This window comes from Barbatula barbatula (assembly GCF_947034865.1).
Source record: "Barbatula barbatula genome assembly, chromosome: 1".
NCBI lineage: Eukaryota > Metazoa > Chordata > Actinopteri > Cypriniformes > Nemacheilidae > Barbatula > Barbatula barbatula.
The window spans coordinates 21154477-21172438 of NC_136766.1; the positions used below are offsets into that span (position 1 = coordinate 21154477).

Genomic DNA, 17962 nt, shown 5'->3' on the forward strand with positions numbered 1-17962 from the left:
GATATGACACACAGCCAGAACGGATCGGTTTGTTTGATTCGCAAAATAACGCACGTGACATCAATTTTACCGGCATCACGTGACTTTCTTGGCCGCTTGCCCTTCGTGTTTCAGGGTTTCCGCTGTTGTTAAAGATGCTGTCCTGTCTGCTCACCTTATCACTCGGACAAAGGGGATAAACGGTGGAAGAAGACAAGGTAAGCACATTTTCTGATTTTAACAGGACGCTTAAAGAAGATACACTGGCCTTGCTTCCTTATACGAAGGAGGTGTATTGTCTTTTTAATTCCGTTAAACCGGTTATTTCTTAAAATCCGAGTGGATGTTCTTTAAATGTTGAAAATCAAATAAGTTTGGAGAATAACAGCGGTTGTCGCTTGTCATCCGATCGATAACACAATGCTACGCGAATCACCTTTTATTACAGTCATTTTATACGACATAACTGCATAAATCAGTCGTTCGCTTCAAAATTAAAGCCATTGTACAAAGGGCATCAAAGCGCGTTTAAAAATGCACGATGATGGTTGTTTGAACAGCTGATTTTTTAAGTGTCGTAACCCGTAATCTGGTCTCAGACACTTAAATTGGTTTATTTATTTATCTGTCAGTCTTAACCACGTAATAATGAGCAGTATTTTGTATCGAACACGTGTTTGAATTATTTATTAAAACGCAGTAAGCGACTGACGTTCGGTTTGCATCAAAGCGGGTTGCCAAATATGAACTTGTTTTGAGCTGGGGATGCCAAATGTGTTTTCGTAAATGTGAATTTTGAAATGGTTTTCCATTGCACTTTCTTTGCTTTTACGTTTCCTAATAGCTGCTTTCGCGGTCGAAAAAAATCAAAACGAAATTAAACAACAACCTGTTATTTTTTTGTTTAACTTTATGCGCTGTCAGTCTGACACACGCAGTGCAAGATGTCATTATTCCTCTAGACAAAAATGTTTACCAGTTGTATTAAAGAAACTGTCCTAAAACCTAACATGCATTTAAACGCATACATGGCTGGCCAAGAAACATCAAAATGTTTTTATAGTTTACCAGCGAAGATGAAGTCTGTTTTATTATGCACGTATTTTCTTCTGAATGATATCTTTTTGATGCTTGCTTGATATATGGTAACTCTGCTCAGTCAAAGCAAAAATGATGCAATTGGGTTTCCAGGGCAACTGCAGTGGGCTGTCCTCTACCACTGTAAACGTATGTGTCAATGGGGCAAATGATTTTAGGATGGGGAAACAAGCCTTGGGGAGAGTAAGCTCTTTGGGGAGAATTTTTTAGATTATATATTATTCAGTGTAATGGCCGGTTCACAAGACTTAGTGTTTGGTGCAAGTCGATTAATCTGAAGGAATGTGTTATCAGCTTTCCACAGTAAAGAGAGTTGACAGCCGTAGAACACAATGTGTTCAATCATTTATAAAGGGTCAACAAACAGCAAATACCACACCGAAGCTGTGATTTCTAAATGAGAAACCTGAGTATTAAAGTCTCTGATTACACTTTGATGTGTATTGTGTTCAATTTTTAGCTTCGAATTGAAAAAAGATTTCCAAAGAAGGGTGTTGAGATTCTGGCCTTTTTTATTCGTTGTAACAGTAATAGTGACGCAATCTTCACACTAACATTTCATCAGTTCGAAATTTTAAAGGGATGTTATATACTTATCATGCTTACCCATGCTGACTTCACACCATCACTAGACGTTGGAGGCTGCATGTGACTTCACTATATTGTTATACATTATTCAGTGATGAGAATACACATGTTCAGTCCACAACTCCTAATGTCTTTGGCTGAATGTCATAAATAAAAGTCGATCACTTTGTTGGAAGCATAACTTGTATTTTCCTGCTCACAGTCAGGTTTGACGGCGGCCGTTTCTCTCTCTGAGCACCAACACGCAGACCTGTGGACAGAATGGAAAACAAGCCTGAATCCCAAAAACTGAACTGCCAGCCCGAGGGTCCTGAAGCCCCCTCACAGCCCAAAGAGAGCATGCAGCTCAAAAAAGAAATCTCGCTGCTGAATGGTGTCAGCCTTATCGTGGGCAACATGATTGGTTCAGGCATCTTTGTGTCTCCAAAGGGTGTTCTTTTTTACAGTGCCTCCTACGGACTCTCGCTAGTCATCTGGGCCATCGGGGGCATCTTCTCAGTGGTGGGGGCTCTCTGTTATGCTGAGCTGGGCACAACCATCACCAAATCAGGTGCCAGCTATGCTTATATCCTAGAGTCCTTCGGAGGCTTCATAGCTTTCATACGGCTTTGGACATCGCTGCTTATTATCGAACCGACGGGTCAGGCTGTCATCGCCATCACTTTTGCAAACTACTTGGTTCAGCCACTTTTCCCCACGTGCGAGCCCCCATATTCTGCCTCTCGCATCATAGCTGCTGCTTGTATATGTAAGTTCGCTTAATGATTTTCTTTGCGTGGATGGGGTAATGGTACTTTTTAAATTGCACTGTGACATTTTACATGAGAACTGAGAACCCCACACACCCCACCCTAGTTCTCACTTTGGGGTCACATGTACTGGTGACATGTGGTATCATTGTTCCATGTGGTATCATTGTTCCATGTGGTATCATTGTTCCATGTGTTTTTAAATGTTAAATGCAAATAAGTGAAAATATATTTTCCACAAATGTTTTACATTTCAAGATATTAGAAAGATAATTTTGTTCATATATTTTATATCTGTTTCAAAAATCACGCTTTTCATGTGCTTTAGCAGTTTTTTTTTAACATCCGATACATGTTTTGAAGTTTATATATGGTCCTTCATTCTTTACTGTACTCTTTCTCTGCTTTCTCACCCTGATAAATTGCAGAAACACCTTCAAGTGTAACTTTAAAAATGTTGGTTAATAAATTACTTGTTTTTCATACAGGAAGCTTGTTTTTCTGGTTCTGTGGGGCCTATTGTACCTGTTTCACATGGATACCTTCAATACCCTCATTCTCTATACTCTATTAGACTTGCCACTCTAAATATCAGACACATTACTGTTGGCATGACTACATGACACTTTCACTAATCCCTTCCATTTAGATTAACTGCTGTCCTATCGGGAGTAACAACTAGTGTTTTCGTAAAAAACATGCCCACTGTTGGGCTGCTGTCATTCATTGTACATTCCTTTACCTGTTCGCTGTACAGAAATGTTTCATTTATTTAATTTTGTCTTAACACTCTACCTATTCGTGATATTTCAGGCCTTTTGACCTTTATTAATTCCGCTTATGTCAAGTGGGGTACCAGAGTGCAGGATTTGTTCACTTATGCCAAAGTACTGGCCCTCATCGTCATTATCATCACCGGGATCGTCAAACTGTGCCAAGGTAAAAGATAGTCTACACAGTCATGCATGCTTTGTGTTTTTCACATATAGGCGTGTTTTTGTCTCAAATATTTACATATGGAAATCCATTCCATATTTTCTATAAATTGACATGATTACTTAATACTGCAGTTGGATCAAAAGGGCTGCATAACGGTTTAGTATTTTTATGATGTTTCTCATGCAGGTTACACCATGAACTTTGAGGATTCTTTCCATGGCTCGTCTAAAGACCCAGGAGCGATTGCTTTGGCACTTTACTCTGCACTTTTCTCATATTCAGGCTGGGACACTCTTAACTTTGTCACAGAAGAGATTAAGGACCCCGAAAGGTACCCTTTTGAGGCCAACACAAATTCTGAGTGTTTGTAAACCAAAAACAATGATATAAAGTAACTAATTCTATCCATGTGTTTCCCAGGAACCTTCCTCTCTCCATTGCAATCTCCATGCCGATTGTTACCATCATCTACATCCTGACAAACATCGCCTACTATGCAGTGCTTGATATAAGTGCCATCCTTGCCAGCGATGCTGTCGCTGTGGTGGGTTCATAATGTACACTAGTGTACCTCCGAAATAATCTCTTATGTAATATTTTGTGGTATTAAAAGCTAATGTTTCCTGTTGTTGACTTTAGACGTTCGCAGATCACACCCTGGGAGTGATGAGCTGGACCATCCCCATTGCGGTTGCTTTGTCCTGCTATGGAGGTCTAAACGCTTCCATCATTGCGGCATCCAGGTCAGTCTGACGCTTGAGCTATTTTTAACATACCATCATGATGAAACTGCAAAATGTTAGTCTTGGTCATTTAACGGTTTGTGTTATGGGTTGTTACTCCATTCAGACATCTGCTTTGTTCCTCAAGTTTATTCCAAATGACTGGTGTTAACCTCTTAAAGAAGGAATAAAGCTTTGTTCAGCTCCTGTGGTTTTTTTATAGCGAGCTACTCAATTGCTCAAGCCATCTGGAGCTGCTTTCTGGTAGTGACTCCACATTGGGGGGAGCCCATTACTATTCCATGTGTGGAATAATAGGATATAAGGGATGCTAAGGGGTTTCGGAAGTGTTGAGATACAAAAAATACATGCAATTCAGATTATATTGTGGCATTTGTTTATTGTGTTGAGCAAGTTTTATGCTTTAGAAAGGGATCAACTTGACTGGCCTGCACAAAACTTGGACCTTAACAACATTGAAAAATGAATGGGAACATCAGCTGTGAGCCATTATTAATTAGTAAATAGTATAATGAGTAGTCTGAAGCTTTTTAGTATAGTTATGTTTTTCATTTGCCTTTTGTATCTGTTCTGCAGGTTATTCTTCGTGGGAGCTCGAGAAGGTCATCTCCCTGATGCGTTGTCTATGATTCACATGGAGAGATTCACACCAGTTCCTGCTCTACTATTTAATGTCAGTACATGTTAGCATCCACCCAGTTAATCATCCAGATGACTCCCTAATGCATCTCAACATTCCGTCATTGTTGTTGACCTATTGACCTGTTTTCGTTTAGTTTCATGACAAAGCAACTTAAACACAGTATTATGTTGTTGGATTTATTGCAACTGCACCACTATGGATGTGACGTTCGGAGTCAAAACTTGATATCTTAATTCTTAGAGATTGTATTTGTTACAGATACAGACGTGCTCAAATTTGTTGGTAGTTAGTTTGGTAGTTTGGCCCACTCTTCTTGAGCAAAGTGCTCCAGCTGGCTCAGTTTTGATGGGCGCCTTACCCAGACTGCAAGTTTCAGCTCTTTCCATGGATGTTCGATAGGATTCAGATCAGGACTCATAGAAGGCCACTTAAGAATAGTCCAATGTTTTGTTCTTATCCATTCTTGGGTGATTTTTAGCTGTGTGTTTTGGGTCATTATCCTGTTGAAGGACCCATGACCTGATACTGGGCAGTACGTTTCGCTCCAGAATGCCTCAATAGTCTTGAGATTTCATTGTGCCCTGCAAAGCAGCCCCAAACATAACCGAGCCTCCTCCATGTTTCACTGTAGGTAGGGTGTTTACTTCTTTGCACAAAATGCTCGAGTTTTGACTCCCAGAAGGATTGTGAAATTTAGCAAATTCCAGGATACATGATACAATAGCTTTTAATTTCACCACTCTTCGGGAGGAATGAAGCATTATTTTAATGAGCTTTAAGGGTACCAACAAATTTGAGCATGTCTGTATATTTAACCTGGCAATGGAGTCCAGGCATCAGAAAAATATAATTCTATGGGTAGTTGGCATGCTAATATGTAAATTTGTCCTATGGTGTGACTGCAAAAATTTAGAAAAAAACATGAAGATAAATCTGTCTTAGGCTATTTTATATGATAAATATTCATATTCTATAAAACAATGTCATATTACCAGTTTGTTTTATAAATTTTATGTCACATCATAGGACAAATGTACGGTTTATCTGTCAACTACCCCTTTGTGCACTAGTTTTCTATCTAGATAATTTTATCTTTATGAAAATGGTCTTATCATTTGCAAATACTGAATCGCTACAGAAATGCCTGGGATATTTGGGAATTTTTGTCTCCATCTAGTGGACCGGCTGACTCAGGTTTTGTCTTTGCAGTGTGCCATGGCTCTTATCTACCTTACTGTGGAGGATGTTTTCCAGCTGATAAACTATTACAGCTTCAGTTACTGGTTTTTTGTCGGGTTATCCATTGCCGGGCAGATCTACCTTCGCGTGAAGGAGCCGGACAGACACAGACCACTGAAGGTGCCAAGCCATGTTTACATTTTAATAGTAATGTGACAAAGTTTATGGTATGTCACTAGCACATTTACACCTTTTAAAACACCAGAATACAAGAATATAAGAAGTAAATTTGTTGAATTAACTGTTTTTTAAAATGAGAATATACAGTATAAAAAAAACATTTAAGATGAATTTAGTCTTGTTTGTTGCTTTCATTAATAATTTTCCCTCTTTCATCAGTTGAGTCTGCTGTATCCCATCATCTTCTGCATGTGCGTTGTGTTCCTGGTGGCTGTTCCTCTTTATTCCGACACCGTCAACTCACTTATTGGAATTGCCATCGCTCTCTCAGGAGTGCCTGTTTACTTCATGGGTATCTATCTTCCAGAATCCAAGCGTCCACCCATCATCACTAAACTACTGCGTAAGTGCCACAGCTTATAGCATTGTTACTTCAATTTTATCTGACTGACTCAAATGCAAAATTGAAACTTTTTTTTCTTTCACACAGGTGCCATTACTCGTTTCACCCAGTTCACCTGCTTTTGTGTGCTCACTGAAATGGACGTTGAGTGAATAAACACTAATTATCAGAACACTTGCACACCCCACCCACAGATTTGAATGACTAGTTGGGGAAGAAGAAACCAAGATTTGGACACGAGGGACAAAGATCGTCCATACTGTTAAACACACAGACACACTTTTAATGGATTCCCCTTTTTTCTATATCATTAAAGGCCTCCGTTGAGGTTACTGTGCACGGTGATTTTGGCATTAAGAACCCCATGGCACGAAATAAGGTTCCAAGGAAAGGTTCTGGTTTACACTGGTATCAGAGCACTGAAATGATACGAACAGCATCTGTATTGCTGTCAGAAGAATGTAGACACGAGCAAGACGCAATGGTTTGTATGTGATTCCTTGCTCACTGGGTATTTATGTAATATATTTTTCCTGTTTTTAATCTAACATGGCTTTGTTTATAATGTAGTTCTTAAAGATCTACGGTTTATTAATCCACTTTCTATGGAAGACATCTTGATTTTGTGGTTAGATTGATCAAAACTGTGACAGTTCTTTAACAGTGTTTGAAATGTTTTAGGTCAGTTTTGTAAAATTGCTGCATGCCTTAAATGGGTTTTAGAGGGAAGGTGATTTGACACACTTCAACTTTAAAAATCTGCTGCTATGCCTTTGGCTTGTAGACCAGGGTGCTCTTATGTTTTATAATCACATGATCATTTAGGAGAAAGCAAGTTGAGGACTAAAGATATTGAGTTTATCAGATGTTCTAGAAACATTTGTAGACTGAGAATGGCTGTATTGAATCTGAACGTCTACTACCTGCATTGTTTTCCTCTACTTTTGCAATACAAACAAAACCAGGCAGCAATAAAGTATTCATTCCAGGAACCTAAGCAATGGCAACTATGGATTGTAGCATTTGTAAAATCCTCATGGCAGTCAGTCAAACATGCAAGAAACGTTATAAATGAAAATGCCAGCTCAAATATAATCCGAACAGAATTTACTGTGATACAAGCTTACTTTACATTCAAAAACACATTGAACAGATCTTTTAAACTATTTTTGTTAATTGCTTTTATGTAAATGTTTATTAATTTATTGTAAATGATATCAATAAAACTTTTTCAGCAGACACCACAAACTTTTTGTATAAATATACAAGAATTTCAGTTTAATTCTGAAGTCTTTATTTTTTTATACACATCTACATATTTACAGGTACTTTTTATTTTTCACCCCTTGAATATGGGGAACGTATAAACACTACACACAACTGACAACACAAAGCACCCCACACTTACACAAACTCAAAATATCACACCATTTTCTCTCCATACTATCTTCATTGCAAACTATAGCAAATATTAAATCACTCTCCTCACTAACACGCAATTCAAAGCCACCCAAACAAATACACGCACATGTGCTACCACATACATTCACTTTTGACAAATGAACATACTGCTTCAGTCCACACACATCAGTAAAAATTGCCCCTCTCATGCTCATGAACACACCGCGGCTCTCATTCAGAATTATACTCTCGCTCCTCGTCGTCATCCTCGCGGTTGTCGTTCTCTAACTCCCCCATTATGTCCTGCCTGTAGCGTTCCCAGCTCCTCCTGCTGTATGAGTGTTCTTCGCTCCAGCAACCTGGCAAGAACCGTAAAATAACATTTTAATAACATTCTAATCAGGGACTTATATTTTAATAAGAATGGATTGGCTTTGACATCTTCAGAAATCTGCATAACCTCCAAAACGCTCCTCAGCATCACTATTATCCTCACTACTCTCATCTGGGTAATCGTTTCTCCAATTGGTTTCAGCGTTCTCATCATCCTCATCTTCATACACCTCTTCCTCCCAGGCCACTACATCGGGTACCTATTTATTAAAACCCCCCCAAAAAAGAATGGACATTCGTATCAGTTCGTTTACAAATTCATGTACAACTTGAAATGTTTTAGTAAGCAAAACTCACCAGCTCGCCCTCTTGTGTATAAGGTCTGACAGACAGAATGTCTTGTATCCACCCTGGTGTGACTGTCTCCTGGTAGTACAAGTCATACACATAATCATCCTCTTTCTCTCGATGTTCAGTGCCGGGCCTATCTCCTGAAACGCTGAGTTTCTCACGAATCATCTTAACAGAGTTACAAAGGATTGTCTCTGGGTCAGACACAACATTCTGGGAGAGAAAGATGAACAGTTGACGTGAGAAAAGAGCAATTAAAACACACCGTATTAATGCTGTATCTTATGTGGTAATAGCTTATATTTAATTTCAGTAATAAATGATATGTAAAAGAAATCTAGTCTGATACTTCACAAATTAGTGTGGTAAATAATGATTTGATCCCCTGCTGATTTGGTAAGTTTGCCTGCTAACAAAGAAATGAAGGGTAATTCTTTTTTGGTAGGTTTATTTGAATTGATAGAGACAGAAAAAAAAAATCAGGAGAAATTTTTTTAAATAAAAGGTTATAACTCTATTTGCATTTCATTTCTTTGTGGCGAAACCTTTGTTGGCAAGCACAGAGGCAAGACATTTCTGATAGTTGGTCACCAGGTTTGCACATGTGTCAGGATACATTTTAGTCCACTCCTCTGTAAAACTTTAGGGTTTCTTGGCTGTCGGTCAGCATATTGGAGTTTAAGCCTCCTTCACAGATTTACTATAGGACTAGGGTCCTAATGAGCATAATGTTTTCAACACTGTGCTTCTCTGTAGGGATGGTGTTCTTGGGGTCATAGTCAGCATTTCTCTCCCTCCAAAAACAGGAGTCAATTTGGGTCTCACAGCACTTTCTCCAAAGCCTTTTCTGAATCATTTTGATGTTCATTGTCAAACCTCAGACAAGCCAGGCGGGCCTTCTTGGGAAGGACGACCTTGCAGGTGCTTCAGGATTTCAATCTATTGTGGCTGGAGTGTAACCAATGGTTTGCTTGCTAACTGTGGTCCAAACAGTCTTGAAATCATTGACAAGCTTCTTCTGTGTAGTTCTGGGCTGATCTTTAACCTTTCTCATGATCATCTCAACCCCTTTGGGGAAATCTTGCAGGAAGCTCCAGACCAAGGGCAATTGATAGTTATTGTGTTTTTATTCTATTTCCAAATAATCGCACTTACAGTTTTCCCCTTCTCACCAAATTTCAGACTGTCGCCTATTCAAGGTTTGTGCAGGTCTACAATCTTGTAGCTGACATCCTTTGAAACCTATTTGATACAGATTCTGTTGGCAGGCATCTTTTATATATATATATATAACCTTCTGATTAAGGAGTACTTTCTTAAAGTGACGGGACTAATCTGTGGTCCATATAGGCACATAACCAAACTGTGGAGCCAGAATTCATTCTGGTTGGTAGGTAGGGGATCAAATACTTATTTCACTGACTGAAATGCAAATCAATTTATAACCTTTATATAAAATGTTACCCCTGATTTTGTTATATTCTGTCCCTATCAGTTAAAATAAACCTACCATAAAAATTATAGACCCTTAATTTCTTTGTAAGAAAAATCAGCAGGGGATCAAATCATTATTTCCCTCACTGTATATCTAAACATCTAAAGATAAATATCCAAAGTGCAGAACTGTAAACTAGACAATACCTTTCTAGTACTTTTAACCTGTTAAATATAAAACAGCTTGCAATTTTAAGCCGTTTCAAAATTCTAATTTAAAATTATAAATAAAGAATAAGAAAAGGCATTTATTTAAAAAGACATTTAGTTAACAATCTTAGATGGATTAAGAAATGTCGCTTTTATAAAAAAATGCCTTAGAAGAATAAATGACTGGTGTGCATCTTGAGACAAAACAATGGCACTGATATACTTCAAGACATTTCTGGGCAAGTTATATTCAGTTAAGACATGTCACACATTGATTTTAGTCTGGGACTAGCCTTAAGCCTCGCCTGTGAAACCAGGCCTTTAAGTTTAAATGTGAGAGCTTATTATAATTTAAAGACGTTTGATTTACCAAAAATTGTCATTCATGTAAACATTAACTTCCGATGATCAAATCTGATATGGTTTTACCTTGTCAGGCATCTTCCCGTCATCATCCTCATGCAGAATATCAAACACTTGAACTTCTCCCAAGGGCTGGCTGTCATGGTTCTCTGTCTGGCTGTCATGGTTCTCTGTCTGGCTGTCATGGTTCTCTGTCTGGCTGTCATGGTTCTCTGTCTGGCTGTCATGGTTCTCCTCTCTGACAGGAACAGGTTCTGGTGGCAGTCCAGCCCGGTGACTGGAAAGGATCCGGTACCGTTCCTCTCGCCTGGTGCTCCATTTGACACTGCGCAGATCACCGATGATCCTTTGAGCGCTTCCCTGAGATGGGCGCAAAGCATGATGGGCCAGACGTGGGCGTGCCAGAGCCTCACGGACATGTGTCTGTACTGGAGCATCCTGCAATGAAAATTGACATATAGAAGAGACAGACAACTCTGATGATACACGTGATGTAATCATCAGCTGATCAAAACTCGTCATATCATTATAACTGGAGAGCTGTACCACAAACCCAACTGCTATACACTTATTTTATCTTCAACATTTAGATATCTTAAGGGTTCATTTATGCATGCATCTCTCTAGAGCGTACACTGCGTAGCAGCATGCACAAACACATGTACTTCAACTACAAATGCATTCAATATACATAAAGCAAGCGCAGCTCATTCCCTGTTGTCTTATATTTTGACGGACACGTTGACAACTGCACTCGTTGTCTGACGTCACTAGCCATCACTGAAAACAATACGACATTTAGCATCACTACACTTTTTTGACTTCTACTGCCGCAACAGGACATCAAATTCATTCATCACCTGCGAAGCCACAGTAGCCACTAGTTTGAAGACCGAGTTCTCTATACTGGGCTCCTGCGGTTCCGGTTCTGTCTCGTCGCTGGGCTGAGCCGCCGCGGCCTCCGGACGGATCCGCTTACAGGCCAGCAGCAGCGCGTCCGCCGGATCAGTGCCTCTCTTCCTCTTCACCCGCAGAATGGTCGTGCTCGGGTCCATGTCGCCAGAGAAACGCGCGCTGGGTCCCCAGAAAAAGAATTCAGATGACTGACAAACAAACAAATGCTGCAGCCGACCAGTGACAACAACAACCTGCGCTGTAGCCTTTCTTTCTTCCTTTTCACTCGTTTTTTCTTCTTTGGCGCTTTTCTCGTAAGCGGCGGTTAAATGTTGCGGCAGTAGCGTCGCCCTTGTGGTGCGGAGGCGTACAAACTGAGCGCACACCTAACAAGTATCAAGTATTCGTTGCAGGCTGGGAATAAAACCCCATGTTGTTACAATTATCCGCCTGCAGAGGTCGCGGTTTAATTGGGTTTAATTAAAGGTTGACGAAAAGAGGCCACCTGAAATCCTTGGGTCGACTCCTATTGCAACTACTATGGGGTTTATTTATCATGGGCGATAAAAATTGCACGGCTAGATTACAAAATAAACACATATTCTCGGTTATATTATGAAACACGATATATGTATATTTAAGACTCCCAAAGACGTTCTTATTATAAAGGAGTGGTGCGTTTTCTAGTCTTTGTACGCCCGTTATGCCAAACCGTTGCCAGTTGAAGCGTTTCCCCGACATTAAAATCAATTCTGTCCGAAGTACATGCGCTCTTGGAGATCAATAAAAGGAACACTTTTGTGTGAACGCGCTCACACCCCCATCCCCCGACACACACACACACACACACACACACACACACACACAGAGAATCATGGAGAGAGACAGAAAAGGCTCCTTTTCACATACACGCACGCGCGCGCGCGCTCCTCTGTCGCACACATCTTCTGTGGAAGCGCTCAGAAGCGCGAATCGACTGACAAACTGCGGATGAAAATGAGTGGGTCACCCGTGTCCGAGTAAAGGCGTGTTTTTGAGCTCGACTCTAAACTCTGGACTGATCACCATGGGAGCTGTTTGGACTGCACGACTCCTGTGTTTGTTTTCGCTCTTGTTAAATACTCGCCAAAGCGCCGCACTTCCACACAATACTGGTAAGAGGCTCCACTTTGTTACTGCCGATGCTCTCCACACGCAGTTGCCATTCGCTAGTTTTTGTGACTTGTTTACCTTCCCTTGTTTTGATACTTTGTTTCTTTGCAACCGAAACAGGCATGGAATAAAACACCTTAAACATGCCCATATGTACTGAAACTTATATTTGATCTTACCTATTATGTTGACTTTTCAATGCGGATCATTTTCGAGCAAAACATTACACTGCATGTGGTCATGCCACACTTTTTACATCACACAATAATCAATTACTGTATTCATAACAATAATAAAGTTGATTTACTATCAACTTTACAAACATTACACATTTTGTACGCTTTATTTTAAATTATGCTGTAAATGCGCTGTAATTTGAGCGATATCATAACACTTATACTGCTAATAGATTACCAATAATGGTACTTCTTTATGTTTCTTGCACTTGTTCAGATTCAGATCAGTGCGCGGAGGGAAGCGATGCCTGTCACATAGACGCTATTTGTCAAAATACACCGACTTCATACAAGTGCACATGTAAAACGGGCTTTAAAGGAGACGGCAAACTCTGCGAAGGTAACAGCTTCCTTTATGCACAAACTCGAGTGTACTTTATCTGATACTTGTGAAGAATACGTTTTATTTAGTTTTTAAAACATTTATTTTGAGGCTTTCCTTGGAACCCAAAATTGTACATATACTTTATTACAAATTACTTCTTTACTTTGATATTGCAAGCATTCACCAGCCTTGATTTCTGTTCCATTTCCTAGACATTGATGAATGTGACTTGGAATACAATGGTGGCTGTGTACATGAGTGTAACAACATACCTGGAAATTATCGCTGCACTTGCCTCGATGGCTTTCATTTGGCGCATGATGGACACAACTGTCTTGGTAAGCAGAAATGTATCAAGAAAAGCAAATTTGTCAAGTTATCACACCGGAGAAGTCATTTTGAAATCCACTACGTTACGAGCATCTTGGTGTGTAATGTCATGGTCACTACTTTGACATTCTCTGTCTTTAGATGTGGATGAATGTGGCGTCAACAATGGTGGCTGTCAGCATATATGTGTCAACACCATGGGAAGCTATGAATGCCGCTGCAAGGATGGATTTTTCCTGAGTGACAATCAGCACACATGTATCCATCGCTCTGTGGGTGAGCAACTAGCTGTCTTTATCACAACTTTTCTATCTACCATGTTCGCCACAAGACTTACGAGATTTGCTTCAGTGCATTTGTAAATGAAAACATGCACATGGCAAAATCTTAGTTGTGATGGACATTCTCCTATGACCCAGATACTAGTAGTGTATTTGCGAAGGCTCATTGGAGAACGCACTTGCAGAGGTGTCAGGCCAAGCAAAGCCATCCTAATTTATAAATGTTCTCACATGAGTCTGTGATTGACAGCACAATGGAGAATGGCAGCTTTTAAGTTGGGTTTCCCCTCTACGGGGCTTTATCTTTGGCAGTTCAGTTCCAAAGGGCCCATGCTGTGGGAAAGGGAGCCCCATGTTCAGAGGAACAAAACAAGTTAATAACTGCAACACTCAGGGCTTTGTGGTCTGTGTCATAGATGAGAATAAAAAACCTTTTTATGTGTCTGTAGCTTCTCAGCCGCGAGTATTGTTTTCCCCTCAGTAAATTGAGCTAAGGTTTGCAAGGTTTTCCACCCCATTTAGTTTCTCTGGGTAAACTTGCTAAATCCTATCAGCACATCCACTGAGCTGCCGAAATGAATTGCAGCCCTCTACACTGACCCAGAGACACGCTATTAATGTCAGGTCAGGCTGCGTGGCTTTAAATGGCATTGAATTCTTAAAGAATTGTAACAACAGGTGCTTGGTGATTCGAACGTAGGTTTGTTTGCTTTCTTTCGTTCTTCCACTGATCGTTTAATTATTTACCTATTAACTTTATCAGGGAAGTACATTACGTAGTCCACGTACCTAGCACACAAAAAGTGCTGCTCCAGATTTTTGTGTAGAATTTTGATCAATTCAATTGACATTTGTTAGAGAACAAGTCTGTCCTGTAATCTTAAGGACTTGTATACGTAATCCACAGAACATTTTAATATTGATTTAACAGTCTGCCTACAGTTTCGGTTCGTCATGACGCTTGGAACAGCCTCTCATTGTACCATTATTTGACATTAGTGGTAATGGATTGCCTCTCATTAAAGGGACAGTTCATCCTTTATCAAAATTCTGTCATTCTGTCATTCATGTTCTTACCCTCAAATTGTTCCAAATCTGTATAAAATACTTTGTTCTGATGAACACAGAGAAAGAAATTTGGAAGAATGCTTGTTACCAAACAGTTCTTGGCCACCATTGACCACCATAGTAGGATAAATGACAATGGTAGTCAAAAGTGCCCCAGAATTGTTTGCTTTCCTACATTCCTCAAAATATCTTCTGTTGTGTTCAAAAGAACCAAGAAATGTGTAAAACAACTTTTCCTGCTATGGAAGTCAATGGTGGCCAAGATCTGTTTGGTTACAAGCATCCTTCCAAATATCTCTCCCTGTGTTCATCAAAACAAAGACATTTATACAGATTTGGAACAATTCGAGTGTGAGTAAATGAAGACAGGATTTTCATTTTTGGGTGTACTGTTCCTTCAACAGCATTTAAAATATAGATTTGGCACTGATATACCATTAAACGAGTGTTTTATTAAATGCAACTTGCTGTATCAACAAAATCTGTGGTGTCCTGCTGATTCTTATACTGCCAGTATGATACTGTACTTGGTATATATAATACATTTAATCTTATTTACATTAGCTTATCTTATATTTACTGAATTGTTTAAGTCTGCCTGACTGTATTTCTTCCTCACAGAAGGCCTGAGCTGCATGAATAAAGACCACGGCTGTGCTCATATCTGTAAGGAAACACCCAGAGGTGGCGTAGCCTGCGAGTGCCGACCAGGTTTCGAGCTGGCCAAAAATCAGCGGGGCTGCATCCGTACGTGTGAATCATCCACCATTAGGCTGAGAAATACCAAAGAATACCTCACTGTAGCTCTTTATGTGATGCTGTTTATAATCTGTTGCATAGTGACCTGTAACCACGGCAATGGGGGCTGCCAGCACATCTGTGAGGACACCGAACAGGGGCCCATCTGCAGGTGTCACGGCAGGTACGCGCTGCACGCGGATGGCAGAACATGTGTAGGTAAGGCTACTTTACTAGTTTTGCTGTTTTTGTTGTGTTGTTTGGTAAATCTGTGCACTTGTTTGATTCTGAAGTTAGGGTTTGAAGTAGCAATGATCTTTTGGCAAGTAATTGGAGCTACTTCAAGCTCATCTACTGTATTATTTGATCGCACATGTGCAAAGGCGATGATGGAGATCTCCCATTTAGACACAAACCCACACAGACACACACATATTTGATCAGATAATGAACAGCTGGAGCCTGCAGGCTGTGTGTGTGAGGTCTGCGTTTATCGTTCTTTCTTCACACTGTCTGATATATATCGCAGCTTTTCCTGATTGTCTTATAGTGTAGAAAGTGATGATATTTTTGTTAACACTAAAGAACAGTTAGCTGGGCAGTCAGAGAGGATGTTTTTGCCTGGGATTGGTTAGTTGTGGTTTATAAAAATGTGAATTTATAATTTTGTTTGTAAGATCAGACAAGATGAGTATGTGATGCCACACACTGCTACTGACTGTTCAGGCATATTGTTTTATATAGGTTTTGTTTAATTTCATATTGCTATACAAACACCAAATAAAGTCATTGTGAGACTACTGAAAGTGAAAGTCTTACAGGATAGTTACAGCAGTTTCAGAGTGTTTACAGACTAATGTAAACCTATGTTTGTTGAAGGAAAACACATTTTTATTGACGTTTTAAATTAAATGAAAGTTACAATGGAATTGGAAAAAAAGAAGATGAATGTTAAAGACCAATCTCTTAATGGCCTGATTTTTCACTTCAAGTAAAACTATCATTTTAAAGTAGTTGGAAATATCAAAAGTAATAATTTGAACTAAAATCTGATTACAATAAACAAAACATTTTAGGTTACACATGCTTTTCACATGCTGTCGTCTGTCTCTTTCAGAAAGGGACGAAACAGCCCCCACCACCCCTGACCACAATGCCACAGCCCTGGCCGAGGTCGACAAACGAGTCAAGCGTCGACTGCTCATGGGTAAAACTCTACCACAAACAAAAAGAAAATCAAAGTAAAGATATAGGCTTCAACTATTTGGTTTGATACAATAAAACACTGTTCGATATTTAAGTGCTTGTAGAGAAATCCGAGAAACATTGTGTCAGCCTGTAGCACATATATTTAGAGTACCATATCCTGGCCAGGCTGGGCATTCCACAGTCTTTTAGGTAAACTGTGAAATGACTCGGAACCCACAATTCACCACGTCTGATTTTTCTGTTGTAAAATACGCCCTGGTGATGGAGTGGTACATTTCACATGTGTTTCTCTCATGCACAAGTTGTGCTGAGTGTTGTGTTTGTCAATGTCAACTTCTATTTACATAGCGCACTGCATATGGCCTCTTTGTCCTTGGATTTATACAGGCTATCCATGCAGTCTATAGACTTTAGAACATAAACTGAATCAATGTTGAAAAGTTTGTGGAGAAATAACATCAGGCTGTAAATCACACATTTCTGGATCTTTCTTTTCAGAGACATGTGCGGTGAATAATGGAGGCTGCGACAGCACCTGTAAGGACACATCCACAGGGGTTCGCTGCAGCTGCCCAGTGGGATTCACTCTCCAGCCTGATGGCAAGTCCTGTAAAGGTACGAATCAACATCACATAATATTCCTTTACACGCAGCTTTCATTTGGTTTAGTGTGAATGTAATACAAAGAAATTACTTTAATATGAAGATTTAAAATGTTTGCATTAAACTGAAAGACGTCGAACTGAGTAATAATATGCTGTTTACACTTAGATGTAATCATTTAGTTGACACTATACTCCATTTCACCTTTTATTTTATGGAACTATTGAGGAATAAAACACAAAGCTAATTATCCTTTAGAAGCATAAACATGAAAAGTGCCACAATACAGTATACAGAAGTTCAAAGTTCCAGTAAGGAAAGAGACAAATAGAATTACTTTATTTTGAAGTCATTAAAAGAACAAAGTCAAGTGTTTACCAAAGATGTGTTGGCAGGGTTGTGAAAATCATTTCACAGAGCAGTAACATTTCAAGGAACAATAAAAGTGATTTTAGTTTTTTTTTGTTGATACCATAAGAGACCTTTTAGTACTCACTGCAGACTTCTGTAAGCAGTTGACAATCGAAAATCTG

At 39.5% G+C, this 17962-nt stretch overlaps 3 protein-coding genes across 6 annotated transcripts in view; 2 read left to right on the forward strand and 1 right to left on the reverse strand.

Moving 5' to 3' along the window:
• slc7a6 (solute carrier family 7 member 6) lies at positions 1-7746 on the forward strand. The gene is made up of 10 exons (XM_079478481.1): positions 1-197; positions 1868-2413; positions 3228-3353; positions 3540-3684; positions 3774-3897; positions 3993-4096; positions 4673-4769; positions 5949-6098; positions 6318-6501; positions 6589-7746. Exons 2-10 carry the CDS (start codon positions 1927-1929, stop codon positions 6651-6653), a joined length of 1482 nt encoding a protein of 493 aa, XP_079334607.1. The 5' UTR covers positions 1-197; positions 1868-1926; the 3' UTR covers positions 6654-7746.
• On the reverse strand, positions 7593-12361 carry slc7a6os (solute carrier family 7 member 6 opposite strand). 2 transcript variants are annotated; one of them, XM_079478608.1, is made up of 6 exons: positions 11742-12361; positions 11454-11667; positions 10660-11031; positions 8593-8799; positions 8363-8495; positions 7766-8261 (listed from the first exon to the last, which is right to left on the reverse strand). In XM_079478608.1, the coding sequence occupies exons 2-6, from the start codon at positions 11646-11648 to the stop codon at positions 8134-8136; spliced, it is 1035 nt and encodes a 344-aa protein (XP_079334734.1). In that variant the 5' UTR covers positions 11649-11667; positions 11742-12361; the 3' UTR covers positions 7766-8133. The 2 variants fall into 2 exon arrangements, with proteins under 2 accessions (XP_079334733.1, XP_079334734.1); XM_079478607.1 differs by having other exon boundaries at positions 7593-8261; positions 11454-11885.
• The window catches only part of scube2 (signal peptide, CUB domain, EGF-like 2), a 16283-nt gene continuing 10646 nt past the window's right edge, over positions 12326-17962 (forward strand). Inside the window, exons 1-8 of one of the 3 annotated variants that reach the window (XM_079478201.1) lie at positions 12326-12641; positions 13093-13215; positions 13413-13538; positions 13672-13806; positions 15501-15626; positions 15720-15836; positions 16735-16824; positions 17325-17441. In XM_079478201.1, the coding sequence (XP_079334327.1) occupies positions 12554-12641; positions 13093-13215; positions 13413-13538; positions 13672-13806; positions 15501-15626; positions 15720-15836; positions 16735-16824; positions 17325-17441 (922 nt within the window). In that variant the 5' untranslated portion in view covers positions 12326-12553. The remainder of the gene's footprint in view (positions 12642-13092; positions 13216-13412; positions 13539-13671; positions 13807-15500; positions 15627-15719; positions 15837-16734; positions 16825-17324; positions 17442-17962) is intronic. The other 2 variants (XM_079478200.1, XM_079478202.1) reach the window with 2 other exon arrangements.